We start from the raw sequence: 19,731 nt of genomic DNA, 5'->3' as shown, positions 1-19,731 counted from the left end.
TGATATTAGCTTCGTAGAATGAGTTTGGAATTTCTCCCTCCATTTCTATTTCGCGGAAGAGTTTGAGGAGTATTGGAATTAGCTCCTCACTAAAGGTTTTGTAGAATTCGTTGGTGAATCCATCTGGGCCTGGGCTTTTCTTAGTAGGGAGGTTCTTGATTACCTCCTGTATCTCACCATAAGTTATTGGTTTATTTAGCTGATTTATTTCTTCTTGGTTCAGTTTGGGCAGTTTGTACTTCTCTAAGAATTGATCCATTTCTGTAGAATTATTGTTTTTTGCTGAGTAGAGGTTTTGGAAATAGCTCCTTATGATTGTTTGAATATCGTGTGTACTTGTTGTAATTTTTCCTGTGGAGTCCCTGATTTTACGAATATGAGTCTCTTCTCTTCTTTTTTTTGTAAGTCTTGCAAGGGGTCTGTCAATTTTGTTTATTTTCTCAAAGAACCAGCTTTTAGTCTTATTTATTTGTTGAATGGTCTTTCTATTTTCAATCAGATTTATCTCTTCTTTAATCTTTGTGATCTCTCCTCTCCTAGTCGTTTTAGATTCTGTCATTTCTTGTTTCTCCAGTTGTTTTAGTTTCATCGTGAGGGTATTCACCTGCTCTGCTTCCATTCTTTTAATGTGGGTGCTGAGTGCAATGATCTTGCCCCTCAGAACTGCCTTAGCTGTGTCCCATAGGTTTCTTTGTGATGTGTTTTCTTTGTCATTGTGGCTTATGAATTCGTTGATTTCATCTTTAATTTGATCTGTGGCCCAAGTGTTGGATAGCAGCGTGGGGTTTAGCCTCCAAGAGTGTGTATAGGCTCTGTGGTATCCTTTGTTGTTGAGGGTTACCTTTAATCCACTGTGGTCAGATATAATACATGGGATGACGTCAATACTTTTGTATTTGCTGAGGTTCTTTGTGTGGGCTATGACGTGGTCTATTTTGGAATATGATCCATGGGCTGCTGAAAAGAAGGTGTATTGGGTCTCTGTGGGGTGAAAGGTTCTATATAGGTCTGTTAGATCCATTTGGGAAATGGTGTTATTTAGGTCCTCAGCTCCCTTACTAATCCTCTGAGTGTTGGATCTGTCTCTTGGAGAGAGAGGAGTATTAAAGTCACCCACTATGATTGTGTTTGCGTCTATCTTGCTCTGTAATTCTTTGAGAATTTGCTTGACATATGTCGGGCCTCTTTTGTTTGGTGAGTATACATTTATCACCGTGATTTCTTGATCCTGGATTTTTCCTTGTATTAATATGTAGTGTCCTTCTTTGTCTTTTTGAGTGGACTTTAAAGAGAAGTCAAGCTTGTCTGAGATCAGGATGGCTACACCTGCCGTTTTGGTGGATGCATTTGCTTGGTAGATCTTGCTCCATCCTTTCACTCGAAGCCTGTTTTTGTCCCTTGCTGTAAGGTGGGTCTCTTGTAGACAGCAGATGTCAACTTTTTGTTTGCGAATCCATTCTGCCAGTCTGCTCCTCTTTATCGGGGAGTTTAAACCATTTATATTTAAAGAGATCAAGGATAAGGGTGTTTTTTCTCCTTCCATTTTCTTGGTGGGCTGTTTTTTCTTCTTTTTTTTTTTTTCTTCTTGTCTTTAGTGAGCTTGTGTTTCTGCTGGGCTTTGGCTATTGAAGTTTCTTTCTGATTCTGTCTGTGTGTCTTTTACGATCTCTGTTGGGTGGGGTTCCCCTCTTAATATTCGCTGTAGGGCTGGTTTTTTATTCACATACTCCTTTAGCTCCTCTTTGGTGTGGAAAGATCTGGTTCTCCCTTCGAATGTGAACTCCAATTTCGCTGGATATTTGATCCGAGGTTGTAAATTGTTATTCTGGAGTACTTGGATGGTGTTCTTCCACTCGCTTCGAGCTTGGTAAGTTTGTGTGGATAAGTCGGATGTTATTCGAATCCTCTTCCCATTGAAAAAAGTTTCCTTCTTCGCTTTGGCTGAATTCAGAATTTGCTCTTTAATCTTGAGGTCTGAAGTCTTGAATATTATGTGCCTTGGGGTGGCTTTCCTGGGGTCTGGCCTGCCAGGTGTCCTATAGGCTTCGGTTACCTGGATGGGGTCCCCTGTGAGATTGGGGAAGTTTTCTGCAATAACTTTATTGAGAACATGATTAAGCCCTCTGCTCTGATATTCGGCTCCTTCTTCTATTCCAATTATGCGCAGATTATATCTCTTGTCTTTGTCCATTAGTTCCTGGATTAGTCTTCCCTGAAGCTTCACCTTTTCTTGGAGTGTGGTCATTTTCTGGTTGTTGTCAGCTGCTTCATCGTCCAGGCGAGAGATTCTGGATTCTATATGGTCTACTCTTTGTGTCATGGTTTCAATTGCGGAGTTTATGGATGTCAGAGAGCTATTTATGGTTGTCATATCAGCTCTGATCGTGGAGATTTCTTCCTTTAAAGAGTTGTATTTTAAATCTATTTTTTCATGCATTTCAATTCTTAGGATGTGGAGATTTTCTTTAAAGGCAGCTTGCATTGTATCCATTTTTGCTTCCATTTCTTTAAAGCAGGTTTGCATTGTATCCAGTTTTGCTTCCATTTCTTTCTTGGCTTCCTGGGTGTCCTTCCAGATTTCCGCTCTAAATTCCTGGAATTGTTTTCTGATTTCATTTCTGACGCTTTCGATCATTCCTGTTAACATGGCCTCATTTGCTTTTTTAGTCTCCATCTCCTCTTCAGTCGTGCTGCTTTTTGGAGCTGGCGAGTTGGCTTGCCCTTTGATGAACTGAGTTATGTTTCTTTGTGATTTGCGCATCTGGAGATCTGGATGGCTTCTCAGGTTTGGTTTGTAGCTCCTCCCTCCCTCCTGTGTAGACGTGTCTACGGGCAGCAGGTGTTGTCGCTGTGTCCCCGCCCACCAGTGCAGGGTACGCCTACCAGAGCGGGCGCTGTCGCCGGAGGCCCCGCCCTCCTGTGCGCTGTGCGTTCAGTGCAACAGGCACTTCGGCGGGATATGCCTCCCAGAGCGAGCCCTGGGTTGTTGGGTTGTGCTTGCGCCCTCCCACGAGTCCGTTGTGGGGGGGGGGGTACGTGTGGGGCCCAGTGGGATCGACTGTCCGGGTGTGGCTTGGCACCTTCAGACCTCACCTCCGCTGTTAGGAGTGGGGACGTGATCAGGCTCCAGTGACCCTGCTGGGCTGGTATTGCCCACCAGCGCCTGTGGTTTTAGTTGTAAGAGTCTGCGAGGTCCAGGCGCCTCAGGTGGGGTTTGCACAACCGGCTGTCTCCCGGCCCCTGTTGGGAAGGGGGCGGGGCCGGTTCTGCCAGTTCAGGAACCTGTGGGGTGTTGGTGCTGCTGAGCCCTTCCCCTGCTAAACTGACTTCCCAGCGCCTGATGGGAGCTTCCCCCGCCTGATTTGTGGGTTCTTTGTTCCGTCAGGGGTGGGGGAGGGGGGAGGGGAGGGCACTCACTTTTGCTGCTTTGTGTGTGTGTCCCGCGCTGCCGTTGGCCCTCCAGGGGTTGGCTAAGTGTCGTGGTGGCTTCCCTGGTTCCCGATTTCTGCCGCGCTGGGTTCCCTTGTCCAAACCCGGTGTGGACCCGAACTTCTCGTCGCTGCCGGTGTGTCTTGGTCCGCACCCTGCCTTGTGGCCGTGGGGTCTCCCGCTATATGAATTCTGCGCTCCTGGCAGCCTGTCTGCCGATCGCCGGGTTCCCCTTTCCCAGCCTGGCCCTGTTTGGGCCAGGGTCGGCTGGTGGGGGGAGGGTGCCCCGGTGAATCTCCGGCTCCGTGTAGGTTTTCGGTTCTTCTTTTTTGCTCCTTTTTGTTTTCCTGCGTTTCTCCACTGCTTCTGGCTGCTGGTTTTGCTGGGTTCTTGATGGGGTGTTGGGTGTTGGGGTTCCCAGCTCACTATGCCGTTGGAGCGAGTCGGAGTGCCTCCCTATTCCATCGGCGCCATCTTTCTTCTCCTAAGTTCTCTCTTGAGGGCAGATTAAATAAATATTTCAAGCTTGGTGATTCTTTAAGTGTCTCTGGTGGAATGACTCATTGTGTCCTTCGGGTATTCCAAGTAGCTGTGTGCCATGTATTTCTATTCTAGAGCCTGCTTATCTGTTGGTTTTGTGGCTTGTCCTTAAGAGCCTTAATTATATAGGGCTTGATGCTCTTGTGAACTGGAGTCGGTCAACTACTATATTTCCTAGGAATGAGTTTCTGCCCCCTTTGTGGTGAGAGCACTTCCTAAATGGCCCTGTGGCAATTAGAAGGTGGGACAGAGTCCAGTTCCATCTGGTAAACCTGGTCCAGAAAGGGTTTTTGAAAGATTCCCCAGGATTTATCCTAACCCCTTTGGATAAGGAATGGATGTTGCAAGTGAGTGAGTGACCCCCAGCTCCACCTGGGGTTTACCCGGTGTGATTCCCTGGGTGAGACATCCTGTTGAGGAGCGCGTGCACAAGTGTACACTTTTCCTGGCTCTGGTTGGGCATGTTGTGTCATGTCTGCAAACAGGCATGGCTCTAGCCCTGTGAGAGCTTTGCTTCCATTCAACAAATTGAGGTTAAATAAACTTGCCTCCCCTGCAGACGGGGGTGGGGTGGGGGGGCGGGGGGGTGGGGTTGGTGCTTCTTTGTGTTGAGTCTCATGGTGTCCTGTTCAGGCTTTATTTTGTAAGGCCAGTCTGGTAATCTGATGCATTTGCCCTTTCCAGATGTTGGGCAGTTAGATCAAATGTTAATCTTGGGTGTTGTGGGTGACGTGGTGGACAACCTTCAGAGAGCCATTTGGGAGGGGGGTGGGAATAAGCGTTTTGTAAGGGAAAATGTTGGATTTTCATGTATGGGGTTGGGAGGGGCAGGGGAGAATCTGTCTCCTCAGAGGCTCTGAGTGGCTAATGTTCAAGCTCATGGCACAGGTTCCCACTGCTCATGTTAGAAAATGACTGTAAGATGGCCCAACTCTTTCCTGGGCCCAGTTGGTGGCATTTCTTTGGGGCAACCTGCTTTTTGTGGTGGTTCCAGTACTTGTCATCCGACTTTCTGGCTTGGAAACTGGGAAGAGAGAGGTGAAGAGCCTTATTGTTATTATTTCTTTTTCCTGCTCCCCTTCTTCCTTCCCCCCTCTTCTTCCTTCCTCCTCCTCCTTGTCCTTCTCTTCCTCCAGAACTTGTTCTTGCTAGATGGGTTCAGTATGACCAAGCCACGTCTCCAGTGATATTGTTCACTAATTATTTTTAGGATAGCTAATTTCTGGCTGAGCTGTGATCCGCCTACTTTCAGGTTTCTGTTGTCCCTGGGATCACAGACATGCCCCACTACATCCAACTCCTGTCTGAATTGGCCTGGTGCCATTAGCCCCCATCTCAGCTTCCTGTATAGCTTAGGATAACAGGTGCATACCACTGTACTCAGTGACGACCTCAGAGGGGGGGTCTTGTGAACTTTTCTGCTTGCGCTTCCAAGTAGCTAGGATTTCAGGCCTGAGCCACCAGTGGACAGTGACCATTACTGTTTCTGTGTTCAGGGTTGAATTTGTATCCCAAGGTCTACCTTGGCCTTTGATTCCTAACACCCTATCCTTAGAGGACCTAGGGTCTTTATTGCAAATGTGGTCTTTTAACAACATTGTGCTAGGAGGCATTGCTGGGCCTTTGCCTTATCCCATTTGGGTATGGGAGAAACAGCGTGACATGGGGACTCTGATTGAACTTGGAAGCCAGGGGCTCCCATGCTATGTGTGGCCCATTTGATCTCAAGTCCCTCCATCTTGACTGAAATCCTATCAGCTCTTGAGTTTTTTTGTTTTGTTTTGTTTTTTTCCAGTCCTGGGGCTTGAACTCAGGGCCTGTCCCTGGCTTCTTTTTGCTTAAGCCTAGCACTCTGCCACTTGAGCCACAGTGCCACTTCTGGCCATTTTCTATATAGGTGGTGCTGGGAAATCGAACCTAGGGCTTCATGTATACGAGTCAAGCACTGTTGCCACTAGGCCATATTCCCAGCCCTCAGCTCTTGAGTTCGTCATGGTAAATAAAGACCTTGTGGGGACAGTCACATTGTCTGACTTGAGGACATAACTATACTGTCATCTGTAGCTCTGATTTCCACTGAAATCTTATTCATAAAATCCTATTGTTTTTCGAGACTAGAGGGCTGCAGGGTGATGTCCAGTGTTGCTATTTGGAGCCATCTAGAATATCAGATTCTTTTATCCTTTGTCTAGCAATTTGCACAAGAGGACTATGGTCCTGTCCCAGCCATCCTAAAATCCAATGCTCATCCTGGTGTGAGGCTATGTGTACAGGTACATTGTTAACAAGCACTTAAGAGTGGGCACCATGTGCTAGGCATCTTTCTAAATACGTTTATATATTGCCTTATTGAGCCTTTGTTTTAAGTCTGAGAAATGGGGCCTATTCCCATCTCTGTTTTAAGATGAGGAAACCTAAACAGCTTCCATGGACCTGCATGGTCCTATCACTCTATATGGTGGCTATGATGCATGTAAAGTACTTACTTATAACAGTATGTGGCACATAGTAAGTACTCAATACAGGTTAGCAGCAATAATAATACTTGGCAGCCATGGTTGTCAATTAGCTGTAGAGTTCTCCATGGTAAATGGAGATTTCATTGGGGACAGTCACATTGCCTGACTTGATAATATAACTATACTGCCATCCATAGTGCTGATCCCTAGCAAGGAACCAAGAATAGGGCTCAGAACTGAATCCTTCGCATCAAATTGATGTGTCAGGTTAGGTGAGGAAAGGTCTTGTTTGTGCCAAGTGTGTGGCGAATGATTTGATTTGGCACTGGGATCTAGGTCACACCACTTGGACAGTGTTTAAAAAACAGTATCTTTGATCCTTCCTCCAAGAATGTGTGACTCTTGGCTCCTGGTTGGGCTGATTCTGAATCAGCTCCCCAGCCACCTTTTCTATCTGCACCTGTCTGGGCCCTGTGAGGGCACCTCTATCACTGATGGGAAATGTGGTTGGTTTATCCTTCTTGGCTGTGGCACGGGAGATCATTGTGTTTAGGATTGTTCAATGTAGACTGGCAAATGGGGGCAGGCTTGATATCATGGTGCACTAGGAGAACTGTGCCTTTGCTGGATAGCTAATTCTAGGAAGTGCTAAAAGGGCTCCAACCAGTTGTTTTGAGCTGAAGGCCCCATCCCTATCGCTTCTCCCCATCACCTAAGGAAATGTCCTTTAGCCCATTTTCCCCAAACTGTCCTTAGATCTGTGGTTGTACAATGGGCCAAACTATGCAGTCCTCTTTTCTCCGAGGGCTAGTTATATCAGCATTCATAAAAACTCTGTCAATCAGGATTTACCCTGAGAAATAGACCCTGTAGGGGATATTTCTGAAGAGATTTGTTGCAAGGAATCAGCTTACTCCATTATTAGACTAGGCCAAGCAATCAGAGATCTACCTACAGGCTTTAGGAAGGCAAGTAATGCCCATGGCCATGAATTGAAACTTTCACACTGTCCACAGCTGGAATTTTTTCTCAGGGAAACATCTGCTATGCTCTTAAGGGCTTTCTATTGGTTGGATCTGGCCACCAGACCATTTCGCATTAGTCTCTTCCCTCAGAGCCATCCAGTTATGGGCTTTGATCCTGTCTGCAAAGCACCTCCACTGCATGTAGGTGAGGGCTTGATTGAATAGCAGGACTCATAACCTAGCAAAGTTGACATATAAAACTGTCTGCTTATCACTGTGCCTCAAACCTGTAGTCCTCATTACTTGGGAGATGGAATTAGGGGATCATAGTTCCAGGTGAGCCCAGAAGAAATAAAAACAATGTTCTCAATACTCTTATCTCAGTCAATGGCTGAAAGGAGTGGGCATGCCTGTTATCCTGACTATAGTGGGAAGAATAAATGGGACGATCGCCTACACTTCCAGGGCTAGAGTGAGAACTGTCTTCAAACCCTATCAAAAGGGTTGAAGGAGTGTTTCAAAGGGTGGAGTGCCTGCCTAGCAAGTGTAAGGCCTTGAGTTCAAACTCTAGTCCTCCAAAACCACACCAACAGAACCTGATCATGGCAGATCAATATATAGCTTAGATATCTACAACCTGCTGCTCATTCTGTGCTGTTCCCATTACAGTTCTATTCAACCATTGTCAAATCCTTGAGCAATTTGAGGTTATTATTTTAATTTGTTTTCCAACCAAGTTTAATTCTTTTTAGTGCTTCTCCTCTATGCATCCCCTTTTTACTCTGTTTTTTCCCAATGTAACATCTCAGGTTTCCTGAGAAGGAGGGTCAGAGAGGGATACCATCCCGCAAATCAGAAGAGGCAGAAAAATGCAGTAACCGTACCCCGCCCCCCCCACCCCCCCCACTTTCCATCACCATTTTGCTTTCCTACTTTTCCATACTGCTTCCTTCAGGGCCTGTTTGTACTTGCCTACTGGGTCTTGGTACAGAACTTACAAGTCTCAGTGACCCAGGACTTTGTGACCTGTGAACAGATTCTTCACCAAAGGGAGATAGATAGCCTTTCCAGACATGGTCCCTGGGGACCCTCCCACGTGGAAGGAGCCTGGCTTTTGGAGTGCAACTAACAGTTGAAATTTATACCCATTCTTTGCTAAAACCTTGTAATCTGGTACTAGGCCTAATTGCTCAGAGTTCCACTTTCTCAAGTTGTCAAATGAAAGAATTCAGAATGCATGTAATGTGTAAGTTCTTGCTCAGATGGAGGCTGTGTGGTTTCTGTCTTCGGCGACCTGTCCTGTTGCTGGGGCTGAGGGATTCTCCTGTCTGCCCTACGCTCTCAGCTCCCTGGTGGTGGATCAGGAATCGCTTTAGAGGAAGTGAGGCTGCCAGCTCTGCTATCAACTCTGCTATCCACCAGCTCTCGGCCTTGGTAGAACCTTCAGCTTCTTTTTTTTTTTTTTGGTCAGTCCTGGGCCTTGGACTCAGGGCCTTGAGCACTGTCCCTGGCTTCTTTTTGCTCAAGGGTAGCACTCTGCCACTTGAGCCACAGTGCCACTTCTGGCCGTTTTCTGTATATGTGGTGCTGGGGAATCGAACCCAGGGCCTCATGTATACGAGGCAAGCTCTCTTGCCACTAGGCCATATCCCCAGCCCAACCTTCAGCTTCTTACAGTCTTTGTTTCCTGTCTGTAAAATGGAATGGCCAACATCAATGTAGACAAACTCTAGAAAGAGTTTTCTAAAAGCTAGAGTCCAGTGACTCACACCTGTAATCCCAGATACTCAAGACGCTGAAATCTTGAGGCTTGAGTTTTGAAGCCAGTCTAGGCAGGAAAGTCTATGAGACTTTTATCTCCAATTAGGCACCCAAAAGAAGCCCTGGCCTTGTGCAAAAAAGCTGAGGGCTAGTGCCCCAGGTTCTGAGTTCAAGATAAACACGACACCTTCTAAGAGAAAAGAGAAGGAAGGAAGGAGAGAAGAAGGTAGGGCAGGACAGGGAAGGGAAGGAAAGAGAAAACAAAAAGAACAATCCTCTGTAGTGAGGGTTCCCTTACTTGGAGGACAGTGCTATATAGTGAGGAACATAATAATATCATTGCCAACATTTGTTCTCCTGAAACCCTTTAAATAGCAAATGCACTTTGAAATTTGGTTCAGGCTACTCTTGACATCATCCCATCATTGGAAGATGAGGAAAGGAAAATTTAGAAAACGAGGGAGATTGTTTTTTATTTTTTTTATTTTTTTTTTTTTGGCCAGTCCTGGGCCTTGGACTCAGGGCCTGAGCACCGTCCCTGGCTTCTTCCTGCTCAAGGCTAGCACTCTGCCACTTGAGCCACAGCGCCGCTTCTGGCCATTTTCCGTATATGTGGTGCTGGGGAATCGAACCTAGGGCCTCGTGTATCCTAGGCAGGCACTCTTGCCGCTAGGCTATATCCCCAGCCCGGGAGATTGTTTTTTAAAGCCAAGGAGAACTCCTGGGTTTTTCTTTGGAAACAAAACAAAAAAACCTCAAAGCTTTTGTTGTCTAGCTCATGCATCATTAATTTGGTGGCTTGTGGGCATGGAACTCGTATTTGAGACGGAATGAGCCTTTTTGCTTCTCAGTGTGTACATACGCTGTCATCCTGGTTGTGTTTTTGTGTTCTGTGGGAGACTGGAGTACTCCTGTCACGTGGGCTTGTGTTCAGGTTTGTGCTCATCCACGGAGGGCAGCGCGATCGTGCTTCCCTTGTGGACGTGTTGAAACCTGTAGGGCGTTAAGAATACAAAGCACTGTAAATCCCTCAGCTTTTTACGTTTCAGCAAAAATGGAAAACCAGGAATGATCATCGTGAATGTTTTGAAGAAAGTTCATAGTCAAGTATGTTTGAAGTCATTTTCTTGGAAGAAATAAAACCATGAACACCCAAGAATTTGAGCATGGATGCATGGGTTTGTTTCCTGAATGCATGATTGGCAGATTGGATAATCATAGGGCTCATGAATGTGCAGCTTTGCAAAATTATGAATGTAGGTTCATGGTCATGGAAATTATTATTTCTTTAAAACAAGCCATTTTCAGAAAACAGCACTGAGTCATGATATATGTTAATGGAAAACATGTTTTAGATCACATTTCAGAGGAAATAGGCAAGTATGGTTCTCCCAGGAGCTGAAGGAGAGCGTGTGATTTTCCTCTTTCAGAATGTAGGAGTCCATCCTAAGGCGGAAGGTAAATAATTCAATATTGTTCCAGAAAGTTTATTTTTGCTGGACTTGGCACATACACAATATATTAAAACATAATCTCTTTCATGCCTTTCTGTATGAGGATCATTAAGAGTTCTAGGCTCAATCTGTAGGTCCTACTTAAATGTAAACCTAGATTCTAGAAAAACATTTGTATGCCTTTCCCATATGACTTTCTTTCCCTTCTGTAACTGAGCTAGCAATTTTTTGGCATGGTAGGTATTTCTGAAAACATACATGCACACAGGCACATACACACATGTTCTGTTTTTCTTGTTTTGCTCTTTCTTTATTCATAAGCAAGAAACTTCAAAAAAAGAGATTTTCTTCTAGGGAAGTGAAGTGAGGAAAGGGCAAGTTGGTTATAGGGCTGGATGTGTGAGAAAAGCTGATCTACCCAGGCCAAACTCATGGCAGTGTGTGAAGCTGGGTGTGTGCGTTAGAGCAGCCTCCCAGGACCAGACCTGTAACTTTAATAGTGGTGGGCAGTGCCCCAACTGATAACCCAAGCTCCTAATGGGCCACAGTTGGGCTGTAGTGTGTGTGTGTGATTCCTGGAACAGCTTTTCCTCTGAGATCTCAGCAGGCTTTTCCTTATTACTGGGGAACTGTGAGTCTTCCCTCCGTCCATCCGTCCCCTCCCTCCCTCCCTCCGTCCCTCCGTCCCTCCCTCTCTCCCTCCCTTCTTCCCTTCCTCCCTTCCTCCCTTCCTTCCTTCCTCCCTTCCTCCCTCCCTTCCTTCCTTCCTTCCTTCCTTCCTTCCTTCCTTCCTTCCTTCCTTCCTTCCTTCCTTCCTCCCTTCCTTCCTTCCTTCCTTGTCCTGGGACTTGAACTCAGGGCCTGAGCACTGTCCCTGGCTTCTTTTTGTTCAAAGTTAGCACTCTACCAACTTGTGCCACTTTCAGCTTTTTCCATTTATGTGGTGCTGAGGAATTGAACCAAGGGCTTCATGCATGTTAGGCAAGCACTATACTGCTAAGCCACATTCCTAGCCCTCCTCTTTTTTCATGAGGCCTATTTCTTGCTTTCTAAATATATGACAAGATGATTCCATCCATGTTTTGTCTCCTCTCTTCCTTTTGGCTTCCCCCCAACCCCTCCCCCTACTCCAGTTCGGGAGAGGAGATTCTTGCATGTTCCTCCAAACAATCTTTGTCACACTTTATAAAGATAATTTGGAGTTTTAATAACAGTTGTTATGAGTTGCTTAATGAGAAGTGTTCCTTAATTACACACTGACATCACAGGGAGTGCAAGGAGGATGTAGATCATGTAGATCACAGCCCCCCACCATGCACTCTGAGTTTTAATTTAGTTCTGCCTGTCTACAGTGGTTTGGAAATCACACATTGAGAAGCCCTGAACCCAAGATGGCTTCTCAACACCCATACACTTTCTGAGAACAGACCAAGAGACAGATAGCCAGAGATAGGATCAGTTTATCTTTCTTCCTTCAGGATCTATTGGAGTAGGGCCCCAACTAGTGCCATAAAATATCACCTTACTGAGGTTTCTACTAGTTCATTTACAAAAGCAAAAAGAAGCCAGCAGCACAGTGGCATGCCTCTGTAATCCCAGCTATTCCAGAAGCAGAGGTGGGAGAAGCAAGTTCAAGTCTAGCTTGAGCCACATAGCAAGACTCTTCTGTCTGAAATAAGAACAGAAAGAAACATTTCATTAATAAATCTAAAATAAATATCTAACATATCACCAGCCAATTAAAAAATTAACAGGATATTTAAATTTTGTTTTGAATAATCTTAAACTCTGATATATATTTTGTATTTATAACACAGGTCAACTTAGAAGCAGTAGATCAGGGGCTTCACAGTAATAAATAGCAACAGTACAATAATATGACTACTGTATTGAACAACGTAGGTGTAGGGCAAAGAGTCTTCATAGAAGTCCTGGAAAACACATGGTAGATGGTAGCATTCATTTCTATCTCTCTGCTACACCTAAATCCGACCCCAAGATCCCCCCAGCACAGAACTGAAGTCAGGCACAGCCAGTACTCAGCCTTAAGAGGCATTTTGTCTCCTGGCCACCACAGTTCCGGGTAGATTTCATATTCCTACATACAATGCTCACAAGGGCAGCTTCTGGCCCTGGAGGAGTTTCTGTTCTAGTGGAAGATGAGCAAGACAGACCATGTGATATACTAGAAAGTGCTGGGCACGACAGCAATAAAAAGTAAAGAAGGCTTAGAAGAAGAAACAGAGATGCTTCAGTGGGGGCTGGGTAGTTGGGTGGTCATTGTAAATGGGTACCCTCCCCACCAAGGTATATGCTTGAGAAGACTTGGAGTGGGTGACGCTGATACTAACTGTGAGACTTAATTGCCACCTATGATCTCGTGTGGCTTGAATTTTCACCAGGATTTCCATCTGGGAACGCTCGCTCGTGGGGTGGGTGTTAAAAGCAGGCCATTAGGCAGAGAACTTGTGAGACCTAAGGGTGTGGCCCCCTTCCACAGCAGAGCTCCCCCTCTCCTCCCCTCTGAAGACCATAGCAGGCCTCTGAGTGAGCCACAAGGAAAGAGCTGGCTTTCAGGAAGAAGCTTGTCCTCATTAACAAAGACTCCTTCACGTCTCTCAGGCAAGCGAGATCAACCTGCAGGCTTTGGTGGCTCCGCTCCATTAGGACTTAGGGAGTTAAAGCTTAAACACAGGTGTAGAAACAAAAGGGCTGGTTGGCTCCTTTGCTTTTTTTTATTTTCATGCACTTTTGGACAAGGTTGTTGAATCTGCTCCAGAAAAAATAAGAAACCTGGCTCTCATTGCTTAGCCATAAGTTCTTGCAATAAAACTCCCAGTACTGGCAGATAGAGTAATGTTCTGCTCTCAAAAAAAAAAAAGGTCTGGTAGCATAACCAGAATTTAAAACACAAATGTTGAAATGTTGTGCATGGTTCAAGTAGGGAAGGAATTGGGGGGGAGGGGGCTCTTAGGTATGTGCCACCCCTCCCTCCCCGCCCAGGACTTGTTAGACTGGACAGACACCAGGGCTACCTTCAGTGGACCTTTGCTACCAGCTGGAATCTTGAGAGCTCAGCGTTCTGTTATTCCCGCAGGAAGACATTTGTCATCTCAAGGAATGTCAGAGAATTGAGTTTTAATTAGCAAGCCGGAGGAAAGTTCAGTGGACTGGGGGCTGGGGGTTGGGGCACAAAACTACTAAATATGTTTGAATAATTTGTTTTCAGCTGGAGTTATTAGGTGAAAGAAATCAAATGATTTGTGTGTGTGTGTGTATGTGTGTGTGTGTGTGTGTGTTGCATCTACATGCACATATGTGTCTGTGCCAGAGCTGGTGCTTGAACTAGGGCCTGCACACTCTCCCTCAGCTCATGGCTAGTTCGCTATGACTTGAGCCACAGCTTTAGTTCTGGTTTTATGGTGGTTGGTTGGAGTCTCACAGGCTTTTCTGCTTTGGTTGGATTTGAACTGTAATCCTCAGATCTCAGCTTCTTGAATAGCTAGGATTATAGGCATGAGCTGTCAGTGCGTGGGTTGAAATGGTGAGCTTTATGGCCTTGTTGGAAAGCTCATCTCCTGGGCATGTAGGGAGGCTGAGAGTTTGTTTAACAGAAATGAAGTCAATCTAGCCTATCTTTCCTAGTAAGGAACAACACTGAACTTCATTCAGCAGCCATGCTGAGTGAAGAGGTTAGAGTGGGCCTGGAGCTTTCTGGGCCCTTGGGTGTTGGTCTTTGGCAAGTGAAGGTGACAGATCAGCTGGAACAGGTCAAGGGTAGAAGGGGATGAATTGCAGACCTGGAAAAGACTCGTGGGTAGCTTGTGGGAGGAGTGAGGGACAGATTCTTTGATCTATGAGGCATGGCTTAGACTTGTGGATAGAAGAAAAAGAAATCTACATTGGGCACTAGTGGCTCACACCTATAACTACTCAAACACTGAGATCTGAGCATCTCAGTTCAAAGCCAGCCTAGGCAGAAAAACCCAAGGGACTCCATCTCCAATTTGCCGACACAAAGCCAGATGGGAAGGATGACTCAAGTGGTTAGAGGACCAGCCCTAAGAAAATGAGCCCGGGGAGGGATTGCACTCAAGGCCCAATGCCAGGGGGATGGAGAGAAGGAGAAAAATAAATATTCTGTCTTGGTCACAGGAGACTAAGAGCCTCGTGCTCTGGTCTTGGTCAGGTGCAGACTCTATAGCCTTGGGTAGGCCACTAGCCTCTGTGAACTTGCTTCCTTTCTGCCTAGTGGCATATCTCATTGATCCTGGGGATCAAATGGAAATCACATCAGAACAATCCCTTCCAACAGCCCATGGGGGCAGGGGAGGCTGTGCCCAGCTCAGAGAGCTGCAGTTGGGACAGAGCTTGCTGACTAAGCCTTCCTGTGGCAGGAAATTTCCACTGACCTGTAGTCAGGGCCATCTTGCCACCGCTGGCAGCTCCGCTCTCTCCTTAGTGGAATGTGGCTCCACAGTGGCTGGAATTCAGTTCCCAAATTCCTCAGTATGAACCTTCTAGAGGCTGCCTGGAGAGAGGCACGCACAGCACACCCGGCCAGGGCAGGGCGGGGCAGGGTCAACGGGGCAGGTGGGGGCAGGGGCTCAGTGTCATCAGGATATTGCTTTTTAATTACTTCACGCCACACTCTGAAGTCACTCTTCTTTTCTTACACTATCTTTTTTTTTCCTTCTCTTAACACTATCTGCTTTCCTGTCTCTGGAATGCCCCAGTGGGATATGTTCCTCCTTTTGCTCTTCCAAAAAATTTCTTTTTCTTTTTGCCAGTCTTGAACTCAGGGCCTGAGCACTGTCCCTGAGCTTCCTTTTCCTCAAGGCTAGCATTCTACCACTTGAGCCATAGCACCATTTCCGGCTTTTTCTGTATATGTGGTACCGAGGAATTGAACCCAGGACTTCATGCATACTAGGCAAGCACTCTACCACTAGACCACCTTCCCAGCCCCAAATCGTACTATTTCTATAACACATTTACATCTATAATATCAGTGAGGACACAAGCAATAGAACATTGGCGAGCCCTGTCCGTCCCCCAGCCCTGTGCTGGCAGTGGGACAGAGGCCTCTGCACAGCTGTAGGTTGTGTTGTTTTCTTTCAGTGACAGGTTTGATAAAAATGCCCTTCCTTCCTTCCTTCCTTCCTTCCTTCCTTCCTTCCTTCCTTCCTTCCTTCCTTCCTCCCTTCCTCCCTTCCTCCCTTCCTCCCTTCCTCCCTTCTTTCCTTCCTCCCCTCTCCCCTCTCCCCCTTTCCCCTTTCCCTTCCTTTTCCCCTCCCTCCCCTTCCCTTCCCTTCTCTTCCTCCCTCCCTCCCTCTCTCTCTTCCTTCCTTTGTAGTAGAGTGAAGAGAAGATTTGCCTGTGGGTTGAGGTTCAGGGCTGGGAGCAGCACCCGTAGGTGACATGATTGTGTGCTTAACATCAAAACAGGGTCAAAGCAAAATGGCCCATTTTAGTTTTGCTTATAACCGGCATCAAGACACTTTGCAGTGCCTAATGCACGGTTGGTGGGTAGTTGATGGTTGTTTTTGTGATCACTTCATTCATGATTAGTTTTGGCCTTTCCAAATCAGTGCAGAACAGAAAGAACTTTTCATTCATGAGAAAATAGAACAGCCTGATAGGTGTTTAGAAAAGGCTGTTGATTCAGGGAAGTTTAACTGGGAAGCTCACAGAAACACGATTGGCAGTAATAGCTGTCACGCAGTCAGGAGGCTCAGATCAGATGATCGTGGTTCAAAGTCAACTCAGGCAGGAAAGTCTGTGAGACTCTTATTTTCACTAAACTATCAGAAAAGCTGAAAGTGGAGCTGTGGCTCAAGTGGTAGAGTGGTAGCTTGAACAATAAGCTCAGGGACAGCCTCCAGGCCCTGAGTTCAAGCCCTAGAATTGACACACACACACACACACACACACACACACACACACACACACACACAAACTTTTTGACTGACATTGTCAAATGTCTCTTAGGGGGACAAGATTGCCTCTGATCAAGACCACTGAAGTAGAGGCAGCTGCAAGGTGTGCCCACAGCAAGCCTGCACTAAACGAGTACCTTTCTCACCAACGATCTCAGTGCTCAATAAGACAGCCACTCTTAAACATTGCCAGACATTAGAATCACTCTAAGAGAATGCTCATATTCGAATGCCTGTGCCCCATCACAATGATTTTCGCTGGTCTGAGATGTGGCCTTGGATATTAGGAGATTTAGAAGCTCTTCATATGACATTTCAGCTTTAGCCAAGATAGAAAATATAGTAATAATAGATCAGGGAATTAATTCAGTGGAGGAACTCATTTGCCCACACTTAAAATAATACCTGTATTGGACATGGTGGTACATATCTATAATTCCAGTGCTCAGGAGGCTGAGGAAGGAAGATCATGAGTTAGAGGCCAGCCTCAACTCTATAGTGTCCATCTCATAAAACAAAGTATGTATGCATAATTGAACAGAAGATGTGAATGTCTAGCTCAGTAGTTGGGTAAGTTCTAGCTTGAATGTACGTTCAGGTTGAAAATACTGCTGGAATTGGTAGAATCACTAGTAAAAATCCCTGCCCTCAACTTGCATCATCCTCTGGTTGATTCTGATCCCTTGAGAAGCTACTTTCTTTTTTGTTATGGTGGGTGGGTAATGTGAAGTTTAATGCAAGAACTTTCAATTTCTGTGCCTTGGGAACATTAGTGCCCACACTTGGAGTTTTCCCCTTTGACCTTGATAAATATCAGTTATTTAAATACTAGCCAATGGCATGCATGTTTTCACCAGCAACTAAGTTTGGTTATAGTAGAGCGCAACAATGTGATTTTCCTCCTTGGTTTTCCTAAATTATTCATACACCATGGGGTGGTAAGTTGGCGATTGTCTAATGCATCCAGCAGTCATGTGGCAGATCATCCTGCACATTTTATTAGGATCAGTTGACTTGTGACGTCATCACCTGTGGGAATTGGGGAGTCTCACAACAGAGCTGCCCTATGCATTCATCTCACTGCAGTGAAGCTTGAGGTGTGTCATAAGAAGGTGGACAACTTTGCCCACTCCCTTAATCTCAATGCTCAGAAGAACATAAACCAAAAGGACTCTCTAACTTGTGTCCCTGTTGTGGTAAGTCTGTCGGCAGATGTAGCTCTGGAAGTCCCAGAGTCATGTTTGGTGGATCACAGAACTTTGGTATCCTTTGCTCCCATCATGAACACACTCACCAATACTTTACACTCCACTCACCATATATTAGAGCTAACTGATTCCTGGTATTCATGGAAATACCAAGGCTACCAATATTAGTTCCAGAATCTCTCCCTATCCCCACTCCTAGGTACAAAATCCATAGAGGCTTAAGTCCCTTATACAAAATGACCTATTTGCACATGACTATACAAACATCTTCCTGTATACTTGAAATCATCTCATTTCTAGATTTGTGTGTGTGTGTATGTGTGTGTGTGTGTGTGTGAGACAGTGAGTGAGTGCAAGTGCATGACAGTACTAGGGCTTGAACTTAGGGCCTGGGTGCTGTGCTATCTCTTAGCTTTAACTCTCAAGGCCAGTGCTGTACTACTTCAGTCATACCACCATGTCCAGCTTTTTGGTGATTTTTTTTGCTAGTCCTCGGGCTTGGACTCAGGGCCTGAGCACTGTTCCTGGCTTCTTTTTGCTCAAGGCTAGCACTCTGCCACTTGAGCCACAGCGCCACTTCTGGCTGTTTTCTGTATATGTGGTGCTGGAGAATTGAACCCAGGGCTTCATGTATACGAGGCAAGTGCTCTTGCCACTAGGCCATATCCCCAGCCCTCTTTTGGGTGATTAATTGGTGATGATGAGTCTCATAGACTTTTCCTGCCCAGGCTGGCTTCAAGCCTGGATCATCATATCTCAGCTTCCTGAGCAGCACTCAGCTTTTTGATTACTTTAAATATCCAAATGCAGTGCGAATTGCATGTAGATGGTGTTGCATGGTGTTGTTTAGAGACTAATGAGAAGGGAAAGGAGGTCTGTTCATGATCAAAATAGGGGAATTTTTTTCCAAAATGTTTTTGATTCATGGTTGAATCCACAGATGCGGAGTCAACATAGATGGAAGACCAACAGTACTTGAAAGATCAGCCTCTAATGTAAATAAATGGAAAAATGGAAGTGATGGTTCTGATAATTTGTAATATTGGTACCAGGGTTTGAACTTAAGGCCTTGTACTTACTCAGTTGTGGCTTTACCACTTGAGCCATGCCTCTAGCCCTTCTTTTTTTATTCTGGTCTCAGGGACTTTCCTGTGTAGGCTGTCTTCAAACTGCAGTTTGTTTGATCTCAGCCTTTTGAATAGCTAAGATACAGGTGCGAATTTACAGCTAGGATAGTTTCTTGAATTGCTGATGAGAAAAACTCATCATCTGTCTATATTGCAATGGGAAGAGACAACATAAGGAATGCTGAAGACCCATTAGTCTCTAATCATGACTCGGCTCCAAGTGGTTCCGTATTGAATATGCACTTCTGTTTACCTCAGGTGTCCGTGGGTTCTGTGGTGCAGTTTTCATCAGGAAACTTCTCCTTGACGGCAGAAACAGAAGAAAGGAACTTACCCTATGGCAATGAACATCTGCTAAACTGGGCCCGGAAGGAGTATGGAGCTGTCACTTCATTCACTGAGCTCAAAGTTGCAAGAAACATTTATATTAAAGTGGGGGAAGGTAAATTTTCAGTGGGTTCAATTAATACCTGGTTTATGATGGTCAATTGTTTACTTAGTACTAGTGCATGTTGCAAGGACAAGTAACTGGAGAAAAGGCTTTGCTAAGAGACTGCCTATTTTGCTTTCCTTGCCCTGCAGAGAAAGATAGCTGATGGCTCAATTTGGAAAGCTTATTATATTCAAACAAACAAAAATCCACATTTTTTTCATTATTTATAGTTGAGTATATTTGGAGCCCATATAAGTTACTAAGAAATAACTCTGATGAATGCGTTCTTGGTCTGGTCAGGCGATTCTGGGCGCTGTCTCAGATTGTCGGTGTTCAGTGCTTTCTGCTGGCCCCCTCCTCCACAGGCTGTGTGATGAGGATGGGAGCAATGTTGAATGCTTGGTCTCAACACTTAT

The 19,731-nt window shown here is 45.5% G+C and overlaps 1 protein-coding gene across 1 annotated transcript in view; it reads left to right on the top strand.

Annotated features, from left to right (window-relative positions):
* Tgfbr3 (transforming growth factor beta receptor 3) overlaps window positions 1-19,731 on the top strand; it is a 182,504-nt gene that overhangs the window by 112,184 nt on the left and 50,589 nt on the right. The window contains 1 exon segment of the mRNA XM_048351957.1: window positions 19,141-19,324. Coding sequence (XP_048207914.1) covers window positions 19,141-19,324 — 184 coding nt within the window.

Source organism: Perognathus longimembris, chromosome 7 (assembly GCF_023159225.1).
Source record: "Perognathus longimembris pacificus isolate PPM17 chromosome 7, ASM2315922v1, whole genome shotgun sequence".
Taxonomy (NCBI): Eukaryota; Metazoa; Chordata; class Mammalia; order Rodentia; family Heteromyidae; genus Perognathus; species Perognathus longimembris.
This window is presented reverse-complemented; position numbering and strand designations above follow the sequence as displayed.